The 25,707-nt window shown below is 35.4% G+C and overlaps 1 protein-coding gene across 6 annotated transcripts in view; it reads right to left on the bottom strand.

Moving 5' to 3' along the window:
- Window positions 1-25,707, bottom strand: part of ICA1L (islet cell autoantigen 1 like) — a 78,829-nt gene that overhangs the window by 42,390 nt on the left and 10,732 nt on the right. For 5 of the 6 annotated variants that reach the window (XR_009055179.1, XM_057746574.1, XM_057746573.1 and 2 more), the window contains exons 2-4: window positions 6,886-7,053; window positions 4,413-4,485; window positions 894-1,017 (exon numbers count right to left, since the gene is read on the bottom strand). Coding sequence is in view for 5 of the 6 variants with exons in the window: in XM_057746574.1 (XP_057602557.1) it covers window positions 894-1,017; window positions 4,413-4,485; window positions 6,886-7,047 (359 nt within the window). In the remaining variant the exon portion in view is untranslated. Of the gene's footprint in view, window positions 1-893; window positions 1,018-4,412; window positions 4,486-6,885; window positions 7,054-10,535; window positions 10,549-25,707 lie in introns of those variants that run through there. The other variant, XM_057746575.1, reaches the window with a different exon arrangement.

Here is a 25,707-nt window from a genome sequence, read left to right as displayed (position 1 = left end):
AAGTAAATGTGCCATTTAGAAAAGAATCCCATGAGAAAAAAAAGATCCAATATTCATAAAAATCAATCCTATAAGCAGAAAGCCTTTCTTTTGACAAATGTAGGGAAAGCCTGGGTATAGAAAAGCAGATAAAATGCTAGATGAACTAATGAGGATAAAATTCTTAGCAGCTGAGGATGAGAACAAGAGAAAAAAGGATTTAAGAAACACAAGTCAAATCCAGTTCCTCCAGTCTGCTTCTGACTTAGTGGCAATGGAGGGACTTTTATTGGCTATCTTATGTCACCTCCTTAAAGATGGGCTTCTGCACTAACGTGGTGTTTCACAATAAAGCCACTTAAGTTATACATCATCATTACAGGTCTGATAAAGCCTATTTTTATTTTTCTCTAGAAAAAGAAAGATTTGGGCTGTATTTAGTAACAGTAGGAGATTCTTTGCAACAGATATCTTTATGCTAAAAAGTTGTAAAATAATAAACACAAAATATATAATTAAGAAGAAAAAATTTCCTCTGCTTAAAAAGAGGAAAAGTTCCAATGTACTCACAAATAGTACAGTATCCAAAAAGTGGGAAAAAAATATATATATATACATATTTAAATTTTAGCCATTCTGTGCCTGTTACATTAAACGACTTAAGAAATTTAAATACAGGCCTAAAGGCTATTTCTAGGAATTAAACAACCTGAGAATGTCAATTTTTAAATAATTATTTTAAATTCAAAATAAATAAAAGTTAGGCATCAAAACAACTATATACTGCAATATACTTTTCTTTTAACCCTCTACTGCATTAAAGAGAAACTTTTACAAGTATGAAAATTTAGCTACATACATCAAAACTATCATACTGAGTACAAATTTAAGGATGATGCAAAACCATGATAAACCTTTGCTTGGCTGAAGAACAGAGTGCCTTGCCAGTGGCATCCATCATTTTGCCAGCCTGCGTTGTATCCCTTTCTGCTTGGAACTTTAATAAGAGCCCCAGTTCATTTTCTTCCTCTGATATAACTAGGAAAAAAATTACAGTATAGTTCATTGTTTCATTTCATCATTTGTTTAAAGCACACACATACAACTAAAAATTCTCACTATACATAAGAATTCTCTATACATAAGAATTACTTGGGGGCAGAAGGAGAGAGACTTATTTTTAAAATGCAAATTCCTGGGGTCCATCTCCAGAAATTCTGATTCTATAGGTCTGAGGATCTCCTTCTTTTTTTTTTTTTTTAACAAGCACTCCAGATGGTTTTTAGGCACTGACTGCACGGACCTCACTTCAGGAAAGATTGATCTTTAGTGAAAAAAAAAAATTCCAAAATGATAAGATAAAAGGAAACCACAGATGACACATTTTCAAATGAGCAGAGATGCATTTTAGGATCATTGCCTCTTACAGAGTACTTGGTTTTCTTACAAAGTATTTGGTTTTCTATTTAAACTTAACTTATTTTTGTCTCTCACTCTGGCTTCATTTTCCTATGCTCAGTATCCCAGACCCACAACTGTCCACAATTTTGCTGCTAAAACCCTAGAAGTTGTCATGTAGTGCAATACCACTCAAAGTGTGGTCCATGGACCAATGCCAGTCAGAACCATTTGCCACCAGCTTATTACAAATATCAAAACTAAGAAACTATTTAGAAACTTTTACCAATTTGACTGTTTGATATCTATTGAATCTAATAATAAAAAAGTGTGCTTATATTTTTCATGTCTTTACTTTCGTTTTTCTAAAAATTCATTTTTACTGTATTTTGAAAAGTGTCAGTTTACAAAAGATTGAAAGTAAAACACAAGACAGAAAATGGCCCTTCACCACAAAGTTTTAGAAGCCCTGATCTAGTAGAAGATGACGCTTTTATCACAATAAGACAAACAGGTAAGGGGAGCCCACAAAGTGTTCAAACTGTGAGCTTAAAGTGAAAAATATGACAAGTGTCATGCCTAACTTCACCCTAGTTTACTGATGGAAAAACTGAAGTTAACAATTGAAAGGGAAGTCGCTTTTAGTACCTCTGAGGCAGCAGGGGAACGCAGGCCTTCTCACTTGCTAGCTGCCCCCTTCCTGTTCCTCCCTGTAGTGCCTACAAGGGAGGCCCTAGGAGAGCGTGATGAGGTTTGGGAGAGGGTGTCCACACATTCTGTAGTATCATCTTTAATAAAACCATGTGCCGTTTTATGCACAATTAACCTGATCAAGAGTGCATTGGATTTGAGGAATGTTGTTAACTTAATATTCTCATTACTTCAGAGACGTACAGATTACACATTTCCTTTAAATCAGAACTACATAAAATATACCTCAATGAAAACTACTAGGAAAAATATTAATTTGTAGATGGTGATCCAGAAAGCTCTCTGAGAACTTGGATTACCTCATTAACAAACATCAGTTGAACATGAACCATCACTGAGCCTCATCTTTATCAATGCAGAAAAGGGAGGAGATGAAGCTGAGTCTGTGCTGATTCTGTGCTGGGACCTGTTGCCAAAAACTATAGAGACCCTAACTCCTATGTGTTCTTCCCCAGTCGAATGATTCTCATAAAGGTTTACGGTGCTGGAGGAATCTACTGCAATTGTCTGATGTTAGTCTCAACAGAAGATCTATTAATCAAATAGTCTTCAAGAAATCACATAGTCATATACAATCTTGAAGAGAAAATATATGATGAAATCTATATATGCATATCTCTTCCTTATCCTGAAATGCTCCACCAGCATGCTAAAAGATCTGGTGATTCCAGCACAAAATGCAGTATGCACAAACTTGCCAATGTTTCTTTACACTTCCATTTCTACCATAGGACTCCCTTGGTCCAACAACTGCGATGGCTTTTTACCACTTGGTAAAATGTTTAAGGTCCTTAGCAATCTTAACTCAAATCCTCCTTCGCTCTTATATCACCCCACTAATCCCAATTACAAACTATTCTGTGATGCAGACTGTTCTCACTCTTTAACCTTATTCCTTGACTCCAATTCCCTTTTTTCCCACATATTCAACTTCTATAAACCTTTTAAGTTTTACCTCAATTCCCATCTATGGAGTTGCCTTTACCAATGACTCTAATACACAGTTATTTTTCACTCTAGGAGAATTCAGAGGCATGTCTGTATCACTATCCTGAATTCAATTATGTACTATTTTTGTCTCTTATTTTGTTACAAAAAGTTGTTTCTCCAACTATTTTCTTGGGAAAAGCACACAGTTTTACACATGGGAGGCAGTCAAAAAATTATCATGCTATAATGGATTTCTTGCTTTAATGGGACAATATATGAACTTTGTAAAATTTTGAGACTGATTTACATAGCTACACAAGAAAATCATTCATTGAGCAAATATGTGTTGAGTATGGACTAAATGCTAGACATTGTTTCTAGGCTAGGAGACCCAGAAATAAACAAATTCCTGTCCTTAAGGAGAGTATATTCTAGTGATGGTAAGAAAAACAATAGATAAAATACACAGAATGTTCAGTATTGTTACGTGCTACTGTTAAGTAGATAGAGTTATGAGAAAGAGGGGTATTTCATTTTAGATATGGGGGTCAGGGAAGGACTCACTAAAAAGATGACACTTGACCAAATATCTAAAGAAGGCTGGGAGCCTACTAGCAGATATGCCGCGTCAGAGATTAACATGGCTCAAGAGGAGATAAGATTAGAGAAGTAACCAGAATCAGAGAGGTGGCCATGTCCAGTAGGGAACTGTAATTAAGGCAAGAGAAGAAGATCCAAAGACTGAGTTCCAACCAGAAGAGGTCAAGAAGAGAGGAGATTCCAGCAATGGCAGGATACAGAGAAGGAATGACCACTGAAAAGAAATCCAGGGACATGTGGTACCTGGAAGCCAAGTGAAGAGAGTGTCTCAAGGAGGGGGGAGTAATCAACTGTGTTAAATAATGTGACAAGGACTGAGAACTGGTCCCTGGATTTAGTTCTTCATGACTACGACAAGAGCAATTTGGTGGAGTGGTGGGGATGAAAACTTGACTGGGGTGAGTACAAGAGAAAGTTGAAGGAAAGGAATGGATACTGTGCATACAGATAACTATGTTAAAATTTCCTGTGAGAGGAGCAGGGGAATGGGATGGCAACTACTAGAGCAAGCAGGGCTTGAGAAAGAGAGCTTTTAAATGATGGAGGCAAATCCACTTAAGACTCTGGGAAGGAAAACGAAACTCAGCAAAATGAATCTGTATCAGAGGATTTGATGAACTGAGGACACTGGGGGAGAGAACAGGTCACTGTAAATACTCATTTTTGTTATAGGAAACTAGCCACAGAATAGTTCAATAAACTACTATTTTTACATTAAATCTTTCATTTTCAAAAATACAAATGAATATTTACTTTAAACAGGAATTGTCGGATAGATATCTATGATTTCATACCATTGAGTCTTAGCTGATATTTCTCAACTATCTTCAGAAGTTCAGTGCATGTCTCTTGAATGGAGTGAAAAACCTTTGAAATATAAATTTTATCAGGACAAGTTAAGGAACCATAAACAAAATATAAAATGTAAAAAAAGCACTTCAAAAGCAAAACATTTTCTTATAAGTATTATGTCTATTTTACTTGACTGTGATATACTTCAGTTCGGGTTTTATTTCAGATGTAGAGAGTACACTTAGATTTCCCCCATGAGGGATGGAAAAAATGGTGATAAATACATGGGAGCTAATAAAAATTTTTAACTGTGGAGTTTGTCCTCCCCTCAGCTCAAAACTACCTAAACAGCAAAAAGCTAAATCATAAACTACATCAACTACTACATAAACTACATAAACTACTTCATCTCACAGATGAAAAGAATACAGATAGCCTTAGGAAATTTTAACTAACTCGGGGTCTGGCTTTTCTCCAATATTGGTCTAAGCAAAACAGGCCAGTGAACTTACCATAAAAATTAAATAATGTGTTACAACATAAAAAATAAATTACTTCTGGATTATTTTTGTTTAGAATTTTCCATGAATATTAATGCCTTCATTACCACTGCTGCTAATAGCTAACAAAAAAATAAAATATTCAGTAGACTCTCATTTCAAAGTAAACAAGCAAAAACTTGCGATCAGGACACATTATACACATGAGGTTAGTAACTCTTCACACATAACTATACATTTGGGTTTTCCCAGAGAAGCAAGGCAGCATGGGTTTTAGGGTGCAGCCTAAAGAAGACTTCCAAACTCCTACACTGAAGAGTTGCTATAAGACTTTAGTTAAAAAAGACCTTGGCACTATGGTATAATATTAGGCCCTAATCCTTTGATTATCAAGTGAATTTTCAACGTACCATTAAGCCTGAATGATCTATCTCTGATGTAGTTTTGCTATTATTTTGACGTTTGATCTGACCAAAGGAAGATTAATAACAGACCCTAAAATCTAAATGGAAGGGCAATCATCAATTTTCCACATAAGTGTAAGTATGTTTGGATTGCATTTGGTATATGGATTTGGCGATTTAAAAAGCTGTTTTAAATCCCTATGGGAGGAGATTAGAAAAGAATACAAAAATTATCGTTCTATTATGATGAAGTGATTATGGTTGATTTTTTTTCCCATGGGTCCTTGAAAGATTTACATACTATTTTCAAGTTTACAATAAAAATATATTTTTCAGTTTTAGTGAGGTATATTTGACAGACAAAACTAATATATTTAAAGTATACAACATAATTTAACTATGCATACTTGACTTGTATGTACACTTGAAATAAAACTATTTCTCATTCTTAAAAAAATAGTACAATTGTGGGAGAAAATTCTTGGTTGGTTCCAAATATTGTCTAATGGATAAGAATAACACTGAATATAAAATGTCACCCACTGATTACCTAACAATGGGAAATAATACAAAAAATCTGCTTCTGTGGGAACATATGTAGGAACAGTAAAGAGTTCCCTTGGTGCTAAAACATTCTACTTATAATAAAGTTTCTTCATTTTTTCCTGCATTTGTCGCTGAATCCTAAGAATGCTTTTCAATACAAATAGTAAAGGCTTGTTAAATAGAAATAATTTCTATTTCCATATTTGTTATGGCAATGACAAAAGTTTATTTTTCGTAGAATAAAATTACTTAGTAGATTAAGGCCTATTTAATTAGACCTATATTTTTAAGAATCTCAACAGATTATTATATTCCAAGCATAAAAGAACCCCCGCCTAGAAATGTCTGTAAAAGTTATCTTAAATTAATATATGTACATGCAATTAGCAAATCTGCATTTAAAGGTCTAGACTTTTTCATTAATATGCATGAGACTTTTCTTCTAATTAGCTTAATTACTTAAAAGTATAAGACACATATACATTTAAAGTTGTTTCATGGTAATTATTCCTTTTATTTAAAATGAAAAGCAGAATCAAAAATGCATTATGACATACTTCAATTAACTCCATCCCTTAATAATAGAAACAAAAACTCCAACTCGTGAAATCCTCACTATTTGATTTCAGTTAATTTATTTCAGTGAGGTATAGACTTCAGATAAAAGTAGTACAAAATATTATGACATGATACATAATTAGTATATGGTCCCAATGAGAAATATAATTAATTCATTAACACAGCATAAAAATTATAATACTTGTGCCAGAGAAATTACTTAGTTCAGAGAATTTACTCAGGTAAATTAGATTTACCTAATTTATGAACACCAGTTCTGCCAATCCTCAATTTGGGAGAACTAAGATCTCATCCAGAAGATCTGATTGACAAATAGATACAATTATTCTATTATAAAATTTTGCATTTATCCCGATAAGTTCTTCAGTATGAAAGCTTGTCATATAGCCCCCAGTAGTCCTGGATAATAACAAGTAATATGCAATACACAGAATCCTGAAATTTACCTCAAGTTTAGCATCCAGTTCAGCATCAGATGCCACCACGTGCTCATCCTCCTTTTTTCCGGTTGCTTTGATAAAGACCTGTTTGGTTTTCCAGTATTTCTTTTGCATTCTACTGACTACTGACTGGTTAGCTTCTGGTCTGGGTTGCCCAAAAAAATCCATGAGTGACTACAAGGAATAGACTTAAATTAAATTTCTTAAAAAATATTTTCAATAATAAATATCTATTTAGCCAATATTTAATCTAATTGAAAAACTTTGAAAAAGATACTAATTAGAATATTAATGTTAACAGCTAAACATGCTACTGTTTACTTTGTATGGTCTAAATTTATGTTTTAATTATAACTTGCACAAGTAACAGGCAAAAAGATTAATAATACTTGGGCTCCTCTGGTGGTGCAGTGGTTAGGAATCCGCCTGCCAATGCAGGGGACGTGGGTTCAATTCCTGGGCCGGGAAGATCCCACATGCCGCTGAGCAACTGGACCTGTGTGCCACAACTGCTGAGCTTGCGCTCTAGAGCCCGAGAGCCACAACTGCTAAGCCCATGTGCCACAACTACTGAGGCCCACACACTTACAGCCCATGCTCTGCAACAAGAGAAGCCACCACAGTGAGAAGCCCATGTACCACAATGAAGAGTAGCCCCCACTTGCCACAACTAGAGAAAGCCCGTGTGCAGCAACGAAGACCCAATGCAGCCAAAAATAAAATAAGTAAATAATAAATCTTAAAAAGATTAACGATACTTATATTAATTAGGTAACACAGTGATAAAACTATTATGATTTTGCAATAATGGCTGGAAACAATTTTATTTTGTTCGACCAATCTCTATTTGTAGACACTTACTAGTTTCTAATTTTTGCTTTTGTAATAATACTGAAAAATGAACTTGTGCACACATCTTTGCATCCTGCTCTCATTTCCTTAGGAAAATTTCCTATGCATTAACTGCTGTGTCAGAAGAATACACATTTAATATATATCCTCAGATATGCTAAAATTCAGATATATACTCATCTTTAAAAATCACTTAAAGAAATACTTTCGTGTCCAATAAATTAACAAAAATAAAGATCTTAAGTATAAAGGAGATATGTTATAAAAAAAATAGGTGGAAATGGTAACCTTTTGTAAACCTAAAAATTAATGTCTAAGTAATTGTTCTTATCATGGTTAACATAGCTACATTTAGAAAATGCAAATGTGAAAAGTGTTCCTTAATGAAAGGTAAAAAAAAGCAATAATAATAATAGTTTTAAAAGCTCAAATTATTCCAATAAATGGTGGGAGCTAGGAACAAAGGGAGGGAATAAAGTATGTGACTCACTTCCAGGAGAATCAATAGATAACTAATGTATTCTTTTTTGGTTTGTTTTTTTGTTTGTTTGTTTTGTTTTAAGAACTTTTATTGAGATACAGTTAACAGACAATAAACAGCATATATTTAGAGTGTACAATTTGGTATCCCAATCTCCCAATTCATTCCCCCCCAACCCTCCCCACTTTCCCCACTTGGTGTCCATGTGTTTGTTCTCTACACCTGTGTCTCTATTTCTGCCTTGCATTTCCTCTTTCATAGTTGTTTGCATTTGCCTTATGTACTGAGGTGTTCCTATATTGGGTGCATATATATTTATAACTGTTATCTCCTCTTCTTGGATGGATCCCTTGATCTTTATGTAATGTCCTTTCTTGTCTCTTGTAACATTTTTTATTTTAAAGTCTATTTTATCTGAGTATTGCTACTCCAGCTTTCTTTTGATTTCCATTTGCATGGAATATCTTTGTCCATCCCCTCACTTTCAATCTGTATGTGTGCCTAGGTCTGAAGTGGGTCTCTTGTAGACAGCATATATATGGGTCTTGTTTTTGTATTCATTCAGCCAGTCTGTGTCTTTTGGTTAGTGCATTTAGTCCATTTACATTCAAGGTAATTATCGATATGTATGTTCCTATTACCATTTTCTCAATTGTTTTGTTGTTGTTTCTGTAGGTCCTTTTCTCTTATGTTTCCTGCTTAGAGAAGTTCCTTTTGCATTTGTTGTAGGGCTGGTTTGGTGGTGCTGAATTCTCTTAGCTGTTGCTTGTCTGTAAAGCTTTTGATTTCTCTGTCGAATCTGAATGAGATCCTTGCTGGGTATTGTATTCTTGGTTGTAGGGTCTTCCCTTTCATCACTTGAAATATATTGTGCCACTCCCTTCTGGCTTGCAGGGTTTCTGCTGAGAAATCAGCTGTTAACCTGATGGGAGTTCCCTTGTATGTTATTTGTCATTTTTCCCTTGTTGCTTTTAATAACTTTTCTCTGTCTTTAATTTTTGTCAATTTGACTACTATATGTCTTGGCATGTTTCTCCTTGGGTTGATCCTGCCTGGGACTCTCTGTGCTTCCTGCACTTGGGAAGCTATTTCCTTTCCCACATTAGGGAAGTTTTCAACTAGAATCTCTTCCAATATTTTCTCGGGTCTTTTCTCTCTCTCTTCTCCTTCTGGGACCCCTATAATGCGAATGTTGGTGCGTTTAACATGTCCCAGAGGTCTCTTAGGCTGTCTTCAGTTCTTTTCATTCTTTTTTCTTTATTCTTTTCCACATCAGTGATTATCACCATTCTGTCTTCCAGGTCACTTATTCGCCCTTCTGCCTCAGTTAATCTGCTATTCGTTCCTTTTAGTGTATTTTCCATTTCAGTTATTGTGTTGCATATCTCTGTTTGTTTGCTCTTTAATTCTTCTAGGTCTTTGGTAAACTTTTCAGTCTTTGCATCCAGTCTTTTTTCAAAGTCCTGGATCATCTTCAGCATCATTATTCTGAATTCTTTTTCTGAAAGGGTGCCTATCTTGTCTTCATTGAGTTGTTTTTCTGGGGTTTTATCCTGTCCCTTCATCTGGTACAAAGTCCTCTGCCCTTTCATTTTCTCTATCTTTCTGTGGCTGTGGTTTTCAGTTCCACAAGACAAAATACTGTTGATACTGCTTGATACTGCTGTCTGCCCTCTTGTGGAGGAAGCTGTCTAGGAGGCTCGTTCGTGCTTCCTGATGGGAGGGACTGATGGTGGGTAGGGCTGGGTGGGCGGAGCTCAGTAAGACTTTAATCTGCTTGTCTGCTAATGGGTAGGGCTGTGTTCACACCTTGTTGGTTGTTTGGCCTGAGGCTACCTAGCACTGGAGCTTACAGGTTCTTTGGTGGGGCTAATGGCAGACTCTGGGAGGGCTCACACCAATGAGCACTTCCCAGAACCCCTGCTGCCAGTGCCCCTGCCTCCTCCGTGAGCCACAGCCACCCCCCACCTCCACAGGCAACCCTCCAACACCAGCAGGTAGGTCTGGTTCAGTCTCCTATGGGGTCACTGCTCCTTCCCCCTGGGTCCTGGTGAGCACATTTTTTTGTGTGCCCTCCAAGAATGGAGTCTCTGTTTCCCCCAGTCCTGTGGAGGTCCTGCAATCAAATCCCACTGGCTTTCAGAGTCTGATTCTCTGGGGATTTCTCCTCCCATTGTTGGACTCCCAGGTTGGGAAGCCTGACGTGGGGCTCAGAACCCTCACTTTAGTGGGTGGACTTCTGCAGTATAACTGTTCTCCAGTTTGTGAGTCACCCACCCAGCATTTATGGGATTTGATTTTAACACGATTGCGCCCCTCCTACCGTCTCATTGTGGTTTCTCCTTTGTCTCTGGATGTGGGGTGTCTTTTTTGGTGAGTTCCAGTGTCTTTCTGTCGATGATTGTTTAGCAGTTAGTTGTAATTCTGGTGCTCTTGCAAGAGGGAGTGAGCGCACGTCCTCCTACTCCGCCATCTTAATCCTATCTAACTAATGTATTCTTAATGTTGGTAAAGAAACAGAAGTTCACTTTCTTTTTATTTTGAAGTAATTACTAATCAAATAAAAATAGGATGTCTACTTTCTAAATTATTAGGAGCAAAACAAGAGAACAAGAAAAACTAGCAAAAGCAAAAGATTGGAAAAACAGGAATAAGGAAACATAACAAACGGTATAAACTAAGATGAAAGAATAAGAACAATTATACTATTTAGAATGATAAAATGCAAACTTCCTCTTAAATACAAAGAATCTCAAATCATAAAAAGTAAAATACTCTATCCAACTATATGCTATTTGGGATCCACCTAAAACAAAATGATAGAGAAAAAACAAAATGATAGAGAAAGAATTACGGGTTAAGACATACCAGGTAAATACAATACAAAGAAAACAAAAGCAGGGATAGCCACATTAATATCAGACAAAGTAGTTTTAAATAAAAAGCATTATATAGAACAAAGACAAAATGTGAAGTCCACAGGTGGCCACTCTTCCAGATATTCGCTGGATATTCTCTTTTGGATATCCTCCTGGATTCCTGGACAGTATAGATTAGTCATCATTTAACTGCAGAACCTCTCATGTGCTATGCTGGTAACTTAGTTGGACGTAATTTGGGATAGAAAATAGTACAGAAGGGTAATGGATTCGATGAAAGCATTATACTGTCTGACACAAAGTCTTGAGGGAAAACTTGCAGTTTATCTTTCCCCTCCAATTTCTGTCTGCTTTTGGTTGCTTTTGATGGTTTTCAACTAGTTTTTCCCTCCAGATTGTTATCAGCACTAGGGTCAGTCCAAATGTATGACAAAGTGCTGATCTCTTCTACTAAGCTGATGCAGACTTAGGCCCAATCAGTTAAGAGAACAGAATTCTTGGGAGTATCAGAAGAGAACATCTCTTCCTCACCTCAACTCACATGCTCATGTAGCTGGAACAGTATACTCCTGGCCTCTCTCTACTCCCTCACTAGCTTTTTCATGGGAGAGAAAGAGTAACTTACCCGATTGGGTTTGAGAGCAATGAACTTTTTCTTTCCTTTCCTCTCTGCAATCTATCCTGCCTGCAGCGCACACATTCCTGGCAAAGGGAGGGCAGTGGCTGGGTGGGTAAATCTGCAAAAGGTGAGATTTGCACATCTGTGGTTTTTTGATGGAGGGCATTGCTAAATCTGCTTGCCACTGGGGGTAGGTTGAGTAGAAAGCCAAGTCTTACTGGCTTGAGGTATCAGATGACAGAGCTCAAGTCTGCAGAACTACCAGAAATTTAGGAATGGTATCATGGAAGGGAGGGAGCCAAAGAGGAGATGATCCCTGAAATCTATAAGCAAAAACCTCCCAAGACCTGTGCTGTTCACTAAACTAGTCATGAGGTGAGGGAGGGGACCCCAGGGGTCCTCGCAGAAAATCAGCAGCTAGAAACTGAAGTGAAGATTTCAACTGCTACCACTACAGAGGAGACAGAGTCTGGAATCTGAATTCAGTCAAGTTAATTGCCTTCTAGAACAAAAATTAATCTTCAGAGAAGCAAAACAGAATTCAGAGTCTCTAAAGTCCATCATTTAAAAAGCTAAGTATCCAACCAAAAAACACTAGACATTCAAAGAAATAGGAAAATGTGACCCATACTCCATGAAAAAAAAAGTCAATAAAAAGAGATTCCAAAGATTTCTCAGATATTACAATTATCAGACAAGCACTTCAGACCAGCTATTACAAACATGTAAAAGACTTAAAGTAGGATACATGCACAATAAATGGAGAGAAAATATCAAAAGAAAACAAGTGAAAGTTTCAAGTTGCCAAGTTCAATAAATGCAATTAAAAACTGAATGGATATGCTTAAGAATAAACTGAAGATGGGAGATACAAGAAGTGAGGTTGAAGATGAATCAATAAAAATTACCTAATCTGAAGAACAGAGAAGATAAAACAGACCCTGAAGGAGCAGAGGAATAGAAAGGGAATGAAAAATATTTTAATAAAACATCCTAAATTTTGTAAATGACATTAACTTATAGGTTGATAAACACAAGGAAAACCACAATAGGCACATTATAGAGAAACTGCTTAAACCCAAAGATAAAAAGAAAAATCTATCTTGAAAGCAGAGAAAAATGTTATATTACATAAAGGGGAACAAAAATATAAATGAGATGCAAGTTCTCAACAAAAACAACAAAAGCCAGACTACAATGGAAAGGCATATTTAAGGTGTTGAATAAAAGAAAGAAAAACTATCAACTCATAATTCTCTATTGAAACTTCCCTTTAAAAATTAAATAAAAATAAAGCCATTTTCAGGTAGATGTGTTTAGGTAGAGTGTACTTTCATCATGGAGGTTCATGTCTTCATCAGTTCTAAAAAATTCTAAGCTGTAATCCCTTCAACTATTCCCTTTCAGCCATAATTTCTTCTTTTTATCTGAATTTTCTATTGGGTGTTATTCTTTGTATATCTTAATGGCTCACTGTTATATCTGTTCTCCTGTCCTATATTTTAGATACGTTCTTGAGTACAATCTTCCAATTTATGAATTTTCTTTTCAACTCTGTCCAGTCTAGAGTTCATCCCACCAATTGAGTTTCTTTTTTTCCATCTAGCGCCTATTTCTTTCTTTCTTTTTTAATTTCCAAGATTTCTAATTGGTTCGTCTTAATATTCTCCTAATTTCTTATCCTTTTTAATGATATCATTCCATAATAGTTCTCTTTGGCACCCTAAATATATAGAATTCTTAGACTTTGTATCTGGAGTAAATTCATGTCCCAAATATTGATTTTGCTGGTTGAATTTTGTAAGCTTATTTTGAGTATAAAATCTTTACTTTTTTCCTTCTTCCTCTCTCTGGTTATTCCTTCTTATCTAGTGGTTAAAGGTCACTATATCTATAATCTACTTGTCTCCACTTCACCTTCTGGGTTTCTACTTCCAGTGTCTTATACTGATATCTTAGGGTCCCTGATATAGTGATATCTGAAATACCACTGATCTATTCAGGGTGTTGAAGGTGCACTGGATGTGAAACACTTTTAATTTCTACCAACCTGCAGAAATTGAACTCCCAGAAGCCAGGATCTACTTCTATATTGAGAGCTCAAGACATCTGTTTCATCCCACTCAACTCTATGTCTTTCTGTTTTGTTTCTAGTGCACGTTTACCTTATTATGTAGCCAACATAAACTTCCTGGGGTTTATTTTTTATGATTACTATGAATTTGGAGCAAAACTTACTATGCCCTCTTAACTAGAGATCTCCTTTATTTCCTTTTTTTTTTTTTTTTTGGCCTCACAGAACCCATGCCCCCTACAGTGGAAGGGCAGAGTCTTAACCCCTGGACTACCAGGGAAATCACTAATCTCCTTTACTTCTAGAAAGAGTTCAATATTTTTTTACTTGAACACAGTCACCACATAGAACACTTTACTCATTTTTGCACTGTATAGCATTTAAATTTGTATTTGTAGCTATCTCCTGGTATGGAATACAAATATTAAAATAAAACAAATCAATATTCTCTTTAGAGGTAGTTCTGTACTCACTTTACTTGTATCATCTCATTGCTGTGACATCACTGAGAAACAAGCAAAACGGAATGATGGTAATGTGCAAACTGAAGCACTGAAATCCCCTTGAGAAAAACAATCTGTGAAGACTTTTGACTAAATATAACATCACTGTTTGATGCAATTAAGAAAATACATTAGACAAGGTTGCTGTTTAATATTCATGTAGTATTCCTGATTACTCTGGCTCCCAAGCCATTAATTTTCTTACAAAGGCAATAAGCATGTCCCAAAAGAATCATAGTTTGCTAATAATTCAACTTGGGGGAGGGGGAAACTGATAGAAAACACTTCAAAATGTCAACAAAGGTTTTCTCTGCAGTGGGATAACGGGTGAGAGTTTTCTGTGGTTTCCAAATTTACTACAATTAACGAATGTAATTAGCTTTTGTATAACTTATAAAAATGTTTACTTATCAAGTTTTTTGCTTTTGTCTTTTTAATATTTACTATTACTATTCAACATCAGCAGCCTTTATCCAAAGTGAGTCATTCATTTATTGTTAAATATATATTAGGTACTTATACTTGTATGTAGCAATTTTACTTATCTGAAATGAGTCAGAATTATTAAGTGCATAAAAAAGTCTGAGAAGTTAGGGGAATTCCCTGGCAGTCCAGTGGTTAGGACTCGGTGTTTTCACTGCTGTGGCCCCAGGTTCAATCCCTGGTTGTGGAACTAAGATCCTACAAGCCGTGTGGCACAGCCAAAAAAAAAAATTTGAGAAGTTAAAACAGTTATTACAAAGACTATGAATTAAATCACAAACACATTATTTTTAAGAGAGCTCCTACTACCCTCTCCTGCCAACAATCTCACACCTAATTAATAATAGGTACAGGATTAGAATTCAGGTATGCTGGGTACCATGAGTGAAATATTGAAGAAAAACAGAGATTTTAAGAGCATGAAGCAAAGAAATGTCATCCCAAACATAGAGTGAAAAAGAGAAAGGTAGATTGTTGATAAATAAAGTGTAGAGATCTCTATAACCTAACAGGTAATGTGGAGCCAACGAAGGTTTTTGAGCAGCTGAAAGACTAAACAGAGAGTTTAAAACAATCTTTCCATATTCCAGATATATCTAATAGGAGTCTGGACCAAGGACATTAGCCTAAGAATATATTTGAAGGAGGAATCTATAGAACTTGTTAATAATGACTTAAGTGTTGCCCTTGAAAAATAAGGGCAATTAGGAGAAGAAGCTATCTAAGTGGGAACACTATGCATTTGATATGTGAAATTTTGAATCTGAAATGATAACGGACATCTGAGTTTACAGAAATATCTAACAACCAACAAAATTTGTAGTAACAAAGGTGATTTCAAGCTTGGATCTCTGGTCAGACTGCATAGGTTTGAAGCCAATAACTCCAGTATTTACTAGCTGTGGGACATTGTGCAAGTTACCTTAATCTTTCTGACCTGTAGTTTTCTCATTGGTAAAATAGGAATAATGAAGTAAATAGATTGCTATAAGAATCAAAAGAGAAAATACATGTAAAGCACTCAGAATAGAAATTGTTGGCAGTTAAGAATCATATTATTTTATACTTTTTCACTTTAATTTTTAGATTGGAAATGGAGATTTGTGAGCTAACTATATAAAGATAGTTAAGCAGCGAGAACTTCAAGAAAGAAAGCAGAAAGGTGGTAAAATTTGGAGAAGGTTTGAGGAAGGTGAATTAAATTTGTACTAGGTTCTCACTATTGTGCTATGTACGGATTCACCATAATAAGAATAATAGGTTAATGAGAAATACATTCTAAACATAATAGATACTTAAATCCCATAATTGAAAGAAATTAAAAAGAATCTTAGAGGTTATCTAGTTCAACTTTCTATTTCTATTATCTAGTTCAAAACGGATGGAAACTTCCACAAAATGAGAGACCAATAAAAATTTAAAAAATCTTAATCACTATTGAGAGAATATGAAACATTACACGGAAAGAATTTATTCTATATAGAGTTAGAGTGAAAAGCTTGTACTAACTCCATCACCCAACAAGACTGCTATAAAGGGATTAAAGTGTCATTTACCTTCATTTGTCATAAAATCATTCACCAGAGCAACAGCAATACGACTAAGTGTGCTTATTAAACAGCTTTTGTAAGTAAAATAGCTTTTTTTCTTTGACCAATATGAAACTGCCAACATTAAATCATTTTTGACCTACAAAATCAGCAACTTCATATGGTTCAAATGAAAAAAGGGAACTCAAACAACCCACCTCAGAAGAAGGTGCTGTGTGGGCAAATGATCCGCCTAACCAAGATTACACCTCCACTCAATCTCAGGGGTCTAGGCTGATCCGCAAACACTGTGGCCCACCAGCAAACTAGTCCTTAGCTGCCTTCTTCCCACAACAGCAGAGATGAATAGATGCAGCAGACTGCATGGCCTACAAAGCCAAAACTATTGAGTATCATGGTCTTTTACAGAAAAAGTTTACAGACCTCTATCTAGACCATGGTTCTCAAAGTATAGTCTGCAGTCTTAAGTCTCTTTAAGCTTTATTGTTTGTAGTAAGATGTTTATTCTTTGTTCACATGTATGTATAAATACATATATATGTACATATACACATATATATACTATACATCATACATGTAATTTTAAAGGCACTGCCTGACTAATCTTTCGTCAACTGTCCATTAATTCAGGAATAGTTTTTGGCTCTGGCAAATCAGTAGATTATGTTACAGGGTCTTTTGTATGTCCCCTTTCACCGATGTAGACAAACTGAAGCCTACTGGAATTATTAGGGGCTACTGATATGAAAGACAAACTATTAAGTGGCAGATTGAGAATCTGCCCCCCAAACTTCCTTAAAGGATGTATTTTATAAAGTACCAGCTTTAATATTAGAATAGAATTTCATCAGGTTATAAACATGAATTCTTTCAGATAGGTGAGCTTAACTGTTTAACCAAACATGGGTTTGGTTACTGAGACACTAGAACCATTACAGGACTAGAGCAGTTGAAATTTACAAATACTCTGAGAGGAGAGAAGTATGCAGAACTATAATTAGCTGAAATTTCCAAAGAGTCCCAATAAGGAAGTCAGTTTCATATACATATCAACTGCCAGCTTTGTTCTGGGTGCTACACTTGAGGCTGCAATCATAACACCAGGAAGACACTGAATGAGAAAATTAAATAAAATGCAGACCTGTGTTTATGTAAAACAGAAAGAATATGGCAATTACTTACAGCCATTTAATCATACACTCCAAAATCCCAAACTAAGAAAGTCAGTTGCCCACAGAGAGCTTACAATCTCTACCTAATATTCTTATAACATGACTAGAGCTTATTTTTCCAAAAGTATTCAAAATTATGTAAAAGGTAAAGTCTTAGAGGGTGCTTAAGATACTTAAAAGTTCTTGATAATCTTGGTATTACTACTTACTAAAATAGTAATCATTATACTTATAGAACCCTTGTCAATTTTTAAAACATTTCATTTTATCTCCTTCAATCTTCATGACAACCCTGAAAGCTAGAAATGGCAGATTTTATTATTCCAGTTTTATAAAGGAGATCACTGAGGCACTGTGAAATTAAGGGAACTTTCTCAAGGATACACATACGTTATGAACATACTGATACTTAGCACACATGCAAGGCTTTTGACTCCAAAAGCAGTGTTCTTTTGCATTTTAAAGAGGAGGAAAGTGTGATTAAAGTTATCTCCTTTCTCATAGTGAGTTAAGTGAAACATACAATATTAGTTTCCTAATTTTCAGGTAAACTCCTTCCAAAAACCTATAGGTTTCCAAGAACTAGTTAGGAACATAAAAAAGAATGTTGCTTATAAGAATGAAAACAGAAAAAGTTCAATTAACAAAATCGAAAGTCAATATTGCAAACTATATTTGAATTTCTAGTTACAATAAAATTTATTTTTTATAAGTAGTCTATACTTTTATTAATCAGCATAATTTTAGTCTATAAAGAAGTTACATTAAAAAATTAGATGTTATTTTTTTCAAAAAATGATATCCTTCAGGATTGTTATCTACTTTTTAGACCAACACAGTATGAATTTACCATAGATATAATTAATTTGTTAATGCCACTTTAGTTATACCATTTCATAAAGAACATGTGAGTAACATTTAAAATAGATTATTAGATAATTAAAAGCTTTTGCACAGTGAAGGAAACCATCAACAAAACAAAAAGACAATCTATGGAATGAGAGAAAATATTTGCAAATGATGCGACCAACAAGGGGTTAATATTCAAAATACACATTCACAAAATATACAAACAGCTCATAAAACTCAATATCAAAAAAAGAACCCAATCAAAAAATGGGCAGGGGCTTCCTAGGTGGCGCAGTGGTTGAGAATCTGCCTGCCAATGCAAGGGACATGGGTTCGATCTCTGCTCCAGGATGATCCCACATGCCACGGAGCAACTAAGCTCACGAGCCACAACTACTGAGCCTGTGCTTTAGAGCCCGTGAGCCACAACTACTGAGCCCATGTGCTGCAACTACTGAAGCCCACACATCTAGAGCCCGTGCTACGCAACAAGAGAAGCCACAGCAATGAGGAGCCCGCGCACCACAATGAAGAGTAGCCCCCACTCACTGCAACTAAAAAGAAAGTCTGCGCACAGCAAAAAAGACCCAACACAGCCAATAAAAAAAATAAATTAATTAATTTTAAAAAATGGGCAGAATACCTGAATAGATATTTCTCCAAAGAAGACATACAGATGGCTAACACGCACATGAAAAGATGCTCAACATTGCTAATTATTATAGAAATGGAAATCAAAACCACAATGAGGTATCACCTCACACCTGTCAGAATGGTTACCATTAAAAAGTTACAAATTACAAATTCTGGAGAGGATATGGAGAAAAGGGAAACCTTGTGGGAGTGTAAATCAGTGCAATCACTACAGAAAACAGTATGGAGGGTTCCTTAGAAAGCTAAAAATAGAACTACCATATGATCCAGCAATTCTGCTCCTGGATATGTATGGGGAGAACGCAAAAACACTAATTCAAAAAGATACACACACTCCAATGTTCACAGCAGCACTACTTACAATAGCCAAGACATGGATGCAACCCAAATGCTCAGCCAAAATGAATGACTTAAGAAGGAGTGATATATAGATATGTAGATATATAGATACACACACACACAAAATGGAGTATTAATCATAAAAAAGAATGAAATACTGCCATTTACTGCCATTTGCAACAACATGGATAGACCCAGAGAATATTATGCTTAATGAAATAAATCAGACAAAGGCAAATACTATACAATATCATTTATATATGGAATCTAAAAAAATAATACTAATGACAGTATATACAAAACAGAAACAGACTTACAAACATAGAAAAAAAACCTCTGGTTACCAAAGGGGAGGGAAGGAGGAGAGGGACAAATTAGGGGTATGGCATTAATGGATACAAACTACTATATAGAAAATAGATAAGCAACAAGGATTTACTGTATAGTACAGGGAATTAAACCCATTATCTAACAATAACCTATAATGGAATATAAGCTACAAAAATACTGAATCACTGCTGAAACTAATCTGAAGCTAACACAACACTATAAACCAACTATATTTAAAAAATAAATAAAATAGATTACTGGAAAATAAGACTTGAAAAATGACAATGAAAATCAATAAGACCATTCAAAATATAAACAATACATTAGAGAAGAGGAAGAAACTAGAAAAGAAACTAGAGGGAAAAAATTATCTTCTTGAAAGAATGGCTGAGAAACTGTATTTCAAAAGTTTTTGATAGTTCTTATGTTAAAGTGATATTAAAGCTAACTGCTTATGAAACTTGAGAATTACATTTCCAATTTTATTGCAAATTTCAGGCCAACATCTCTCCCAATCCTCTGCTGTGCTCAGTGTTCCCAAGTGTAGTCTCTCATATTATGAAGCTCAAATGGGATAACACATACAAAATTGCTTTTAAAAATATGCAGTTGTATATAATACATTATGTTAATTATTACAAATAGCTTCTAAACAAACAAGAATGCATAGGATGTAAAATTTTAAAACCCTAAACTTTTTTTTATTTGACATAATTTTAAAACCCAACACTGAGAATAACCTGAAAGAGAAAGAACTTGCCCTTTCAGACATTAAAATATATTACAAGGGTCCTGTCAAAGATCAGATTGACCACATGCACCTATCTACCTATCTGTGTTCCCTTCTGAAACCCACTAAAATAACAGTAAAGGTATAAAACAAAAAAATAATCTATTAACTCACAAGCATAGAGAAAACAAGCATAGTGATTAGAGCATATGAGGTATTTCAATAAATTTTTAGAAGATGGCAGAGAAAGTAGTAACCTAAGCAACCAACAGAAGAATGCTAATAAGTGAGTCCATTACTCTGCAGAGTATCTGAAAGTCTCACCATTTAGAAGTGGAAGGAGAATTAACTGAAGCCTGTGTAACAGCAGGCTGGACCCTGAGGCACTTCCCCCACCTTAATCTATGTCACTTAATGGAAGTTGAGGAAATTAAACATGGAAAGCTCTGGTCTTGGGCAAGCTAACACAGCAGAGGTCTTGGCCTGAAAACAAAACGATTAAGTGAAAATTTACATACTGAATCACTGAATTTCAAGCTCTTTTTCTTCCTTGCTCACCAGTAGCAAAGCGCACACACACACTGCTCCACTCCTCAGAGAAGACTGGAACATTCTTTTCTCTGATAAAAATCGAAAGCTTCAGAGAAAAGAAGTACTTCATTTGGACATCTAAAAGGATAGATCTTTGCTTTTCACCCAAGAGTTAAAGTCACCAGCTGACAAGCTCACTTCCACATAAGCTTCCAATTAGTTTTGTTATAATCTTAAATACAGAGAGCCAAAGATAGCCAGATACCTGAGGAAACTCTCCATCAAGAAAGATCTCTGACCTAAACCAACAACAACAAAAAAGAAAATATCGGGGGGGGGGGGGGCACAAAACAAAACAAAAAATAACCCTCAAAATTATCTTATATTATCTTATCAGAGACATAAGTAAAGATACTGCTTCTGAGGAGGAAATTGAAACTTCCATACTTGTAATTGCTTAATCTCCTCCATCTTGCAAAGGCCTGCTCGCCAGTCTCATTTAAACAGTAAAATGAATTACTAAGAGTGATCAGATAAGGGAAGAATGTCTGGCTCTCAGGCACCCACCCCAAGACTTTGTTTGAGACCCTTTGCACATAGACTTGTTAAGTGACCATTAACTTCAACCTGCAACCAATATGAGAATGCAAATCGTGACCTTAGTCCTGATAGGAATGGAATGTCCGGCTCCTACAAGTTCCTGTTAGGACCCCCTACTATGTGTGTAACCCATGGCAACTCCCCTGCTCTATAACTGCCCGTGACCTATAGTAATTTGTAGCCAATCAGTTTGTACCAATTATAGCTGTATGTTTTAACCTATATAAGGAGAAGACTCCCCTGAAACGGGGCCCCAGAATTTTGGAGCGTTAGCTCGTCTGGGTCCACCGGCTCAATAAACCTGAGTTCTCCAACTCTCCGAGTGTTGTGCTTGGTTTCTCGTGGGATCAGTTTTTTTTCTGCAACATTTTCATGAACAGACTATCACTTAGAAAGGAATAATAAAGGAATAAAAAAGAATCACTGGGGAAACAAATAGAATAGTTGACATTTTAAAAAAAATTATTAAAGAGTTGAAAAATAAAAGAAATATCTCAGAAAGTAGAACCATAAAAAAGGTAAGAAAATTAAAGACAGCCCAGGAAGTCCAATATTTGACTAAAGAGTATTGTAAAGACTAAGGAAAAAAAAAATTGAAGAAAATTTGCTGTAACTGAAGGGCACAAATCTCCACACAAAAAGAGATTTGCTCCCAAATGCATCATTGTGAATTTTCAGGAAACCAGGGATAAAAAGATCCTGAAAGTTCTAAGAGATAAAAATTAGATCACATACAAAGCACTGGTAGTCAGAATAAAAGCAAATTTCTCAAAAGCAGCAACGCACGATAAGAAGACCTAAATCAAATCCGGAAAAGCAATGAAGGGAAGGCCTAAGACGACAGCTACACAGAACAAGCAGTTCAAATTCAAGCAGGAAGAAGAACGACTCTGGAAAGTAGATCATTAGGAAACATAATTGATATGTTTGAGTATATTAGTCATAGCTATAGCCATGTAGCAGAAATGTTAGAGCAATTGGAAAAAAAAACAATGGTTATTCAGAATATTAGGTTTAAAAAAAAAAAAGCCAGTCTTAACTCCATTAAAAATGAAGGGAGGGACTTCCCCAGTAGCACAGTGGTTAAGAATCTGCCTGCCAGTGCAAGGGATGCAGGTTTGATTCCCAGTCTGGGAGGATCCCACATGCTGTGGAGCAACTAAGCCCGTATGCCACAACTACTGAGCCTGCACTCTAGAGCCTGTGAGCCACAACTATGGAGTCTGTGTGCCACAACTACTGAAGCCCAAGCGCCTAGAGCTGTGCTCCACAACAAGAGTAGCCCCCACTCGCCGCAACTAGAGAAAGCCCACATACAGCAATGAAGATTCAACACAGCCAAAAATGAATAAATAAATAAATAAATCCATAATTTAAAAAATGAAGGGAAAGGATATTCAAAAAAGGAGGAATGGTTATAGGGCACATACAACATTGTATAAGTTTAAGGTGTATAGCATAATGATTTTACTTACATACATCGTGAAATAACTACCACAATAAATTTAATGAACATCCATCACCTCACATAGATACAAATTAAAGAAACTCTGTGTGTGTGTGTGTGTGTGTGTGTGTGTGTGTGTGTGTGTACCACCTTGTTTATGCATTCATGGCTATTGTAAATAATCTTGCAATGAATATACGAGTGCATATACCTTTTCGAATTAATGTTTCTGTTTTCTTCAGATAACTACCCAGGAATGGAACTGCTTGATCATATGGTAGCTCTATTTTTAATTTTTTGAGGAATCACCATACTGTTTTCCATAGTGGCTGCACCAATGTACATTTACATCAACAGTGTACCTCCTCATCAACACTTGTTTGTTATCTTTCTGATAACAGCCATTCTAACAGGTATGAGGTGATAGCTCATTGTGGTTTTGATTAGCATTTCCCCTATGATTAGTGATGTTGAACATCTTTTCATGGGCCTATAAAGCTAAAAGCATTTTCTCTAAGATTAGGAACAAGATAAGGATGCCCACTCTTGTCACTTTTATCCAACACAGTATTGGAATTCCTGGCTACAGCAATCAGAGAAGAAAGATAAATAAAAGGAATCCAAACTGAGAAGTAAACAGTAAAACCGTCAGTGTTTGCAGGTAACATGATACCATACACAGAAAATCCTAAATATACTATGACAAAACTATTAGAACTCATTAATGAATTTGTTAAAGTTGCAGGATATATGAAAATCTGTTAGATTTCTATACACTAACAAAGAATTATCCAAAAGAGAAATTAAGAAAATGATCCCATTTACAATCACATCAAAAAGAATAAAATACACAGAAATAAATCTAATTAAGGAGGTAAAAATCCTGTACTCAGAAAACTGTAAGATGATGATGAAAGTAACCAAAGACTGCCAAACAGATGGAAAGATAAGTCATGTTCATGGATTAGAAGAATTATTATTTATTAAAAAGACCATACTACCCAAGGAAATCTACAGATTCAATACAATCCTAACAAAATACCAATGGCATTTTTCACAGAACTAGAATAATTCTAAAATTTGTATGGAAAAACAAAAGACCCTGAAAAGCCAAAACAATCTTGAAAAAGAAGGATAAAGTTGGAGGTATCATGTGCCGTGATTGCAAACTACACTACAAAGCTACAGTCATCAAAGCAGTATGGTACTGGCACTGAAATAGACACTTAGATCAATGGAACAGAACAGAGAGCCCAGAAATGAACCCACACTTTCATGGGCAATTAATTTATGACAAAGGAGGCAAGAACATACACTGGGGAAAAGAGAGCATCATCTAAATAGTGCTGGGAAAACTGGACAGCTATGTGCAAAAAGAATCAAACTGGACTACTTTCTCAATAATACACAAAAATAAATTTTAAATGGATTTAAGAGTTAAATATAAGACCTGAAACCATAAAACTTCTAGAAGAAAATACAGGCAGTATGCTCCTTGACATTGGTCTCAGTAATATTTTTTTTTTACTAAGTTTAAAAAATTAACAGTAACAAACAATTTAATAAAAATTGTAATATAGGGTTAGATTGTGGCAGTGAAGGAGAGCTAAGTCCTCATCTACCATATGGAAAGTAAGTAGATAATGCTTTAAATTAAAAAATCAAAACATAGCATATAAACATGTGATTTAGAAAATACCAGGGAAAACAAAAGGGTTGAAGGTACATGACACTGGAGTGGAACTGGAGCAGGAATGGGAAAACTGCTTTTAAACATTATAATCCTTTAATATTTGATTTTTAAAAGTCATGGATGTGTACAACTTTAACAAAATGACTATCTTGAAAAAATAATCCTGAAGGTGAATATTACTAATTAAAACAGAATGGTACTGGCACCAGAATCATAGAGCAGTGGAACAAATGAAAAGAAATCCACAAAGAGATAAGAAAATACAAAAGAATGTAGTATATGATCAATATATTAATTTCTTATGGCTGCTATAACAAATTACCACAAACTTGGTGGCTTAAAACAATAGAAACTTATTATCTCATAGTTCTGGAGGCCAGAAGTCTGAAATCAAAGTATTAGCAGGACTGTATTTTCTGGGAGACTCTAGGGAAGAATATTCTTCCCTCTTCTACCTTCTGGTGGCTGCTAGCAGTCCTTGGCTAATAGCAACATAACTCCAATCTCTGTCTCTGTCTTCACATCACCTTCTCCTCTGTGTATGTGTTTAATCTCCTTCTGTGTGTCTCAAAAATGAGTCTACTTACGATGGCACTGAGGACCCTCCCAGGTAATCCAGGATAATCTCAAGATCCTTAACTTAATCACATCTGCACAAATTTTACTATATGAGGTAACATACACAGAGTCCAGGAACTAGGACCTGTTATCTTTGGGGGTCACATTCAGTGCACTACAATGAATGCAGCATTTCAAATCAGTAGGAAAGGGATATATTACTCAATAAATATTGTTGGGACAATTAATTGTCTATTTGGAAAAAAGTATTTAATCTTAGTGTAAGGATGGTTCAAAATTTAAATGCTGAAATCTTATAACAATAACATGTGAAAATACAGATGAATGTTTTATACATTTGAGTTCAGAAACCTTCCTAAGGTAGAACCAGGCACAGAAATCATGTAGGACATCATAAAAAATTCTAATTTACATAACCAAATGGAGCATAAGCAAATTTGGAAAAGAAATAACTACGTAAAGT

Source organism: Hippopotamus amphibius, chromosome 8, assembly GCF_030028045.1.
Source record: "Hippopotamus amphibius kiboko isolate mHipAmp2 chromosome 8, mHipAmp2.hap2, whole genome shotgun sequence".
NCBI classification, from domain to species: domain Eukaryota; kingdom Metazoa; phylum Chordata; class Mammalia; order Artiodactyla; family Hippopotamidae; genus Hippopotamus; species Hippopotamus amphibius.
Note: the sequence above shows the minus strand (reverse complement) of the source record. Positions and strands in the feature narration are given on the sequence as shown.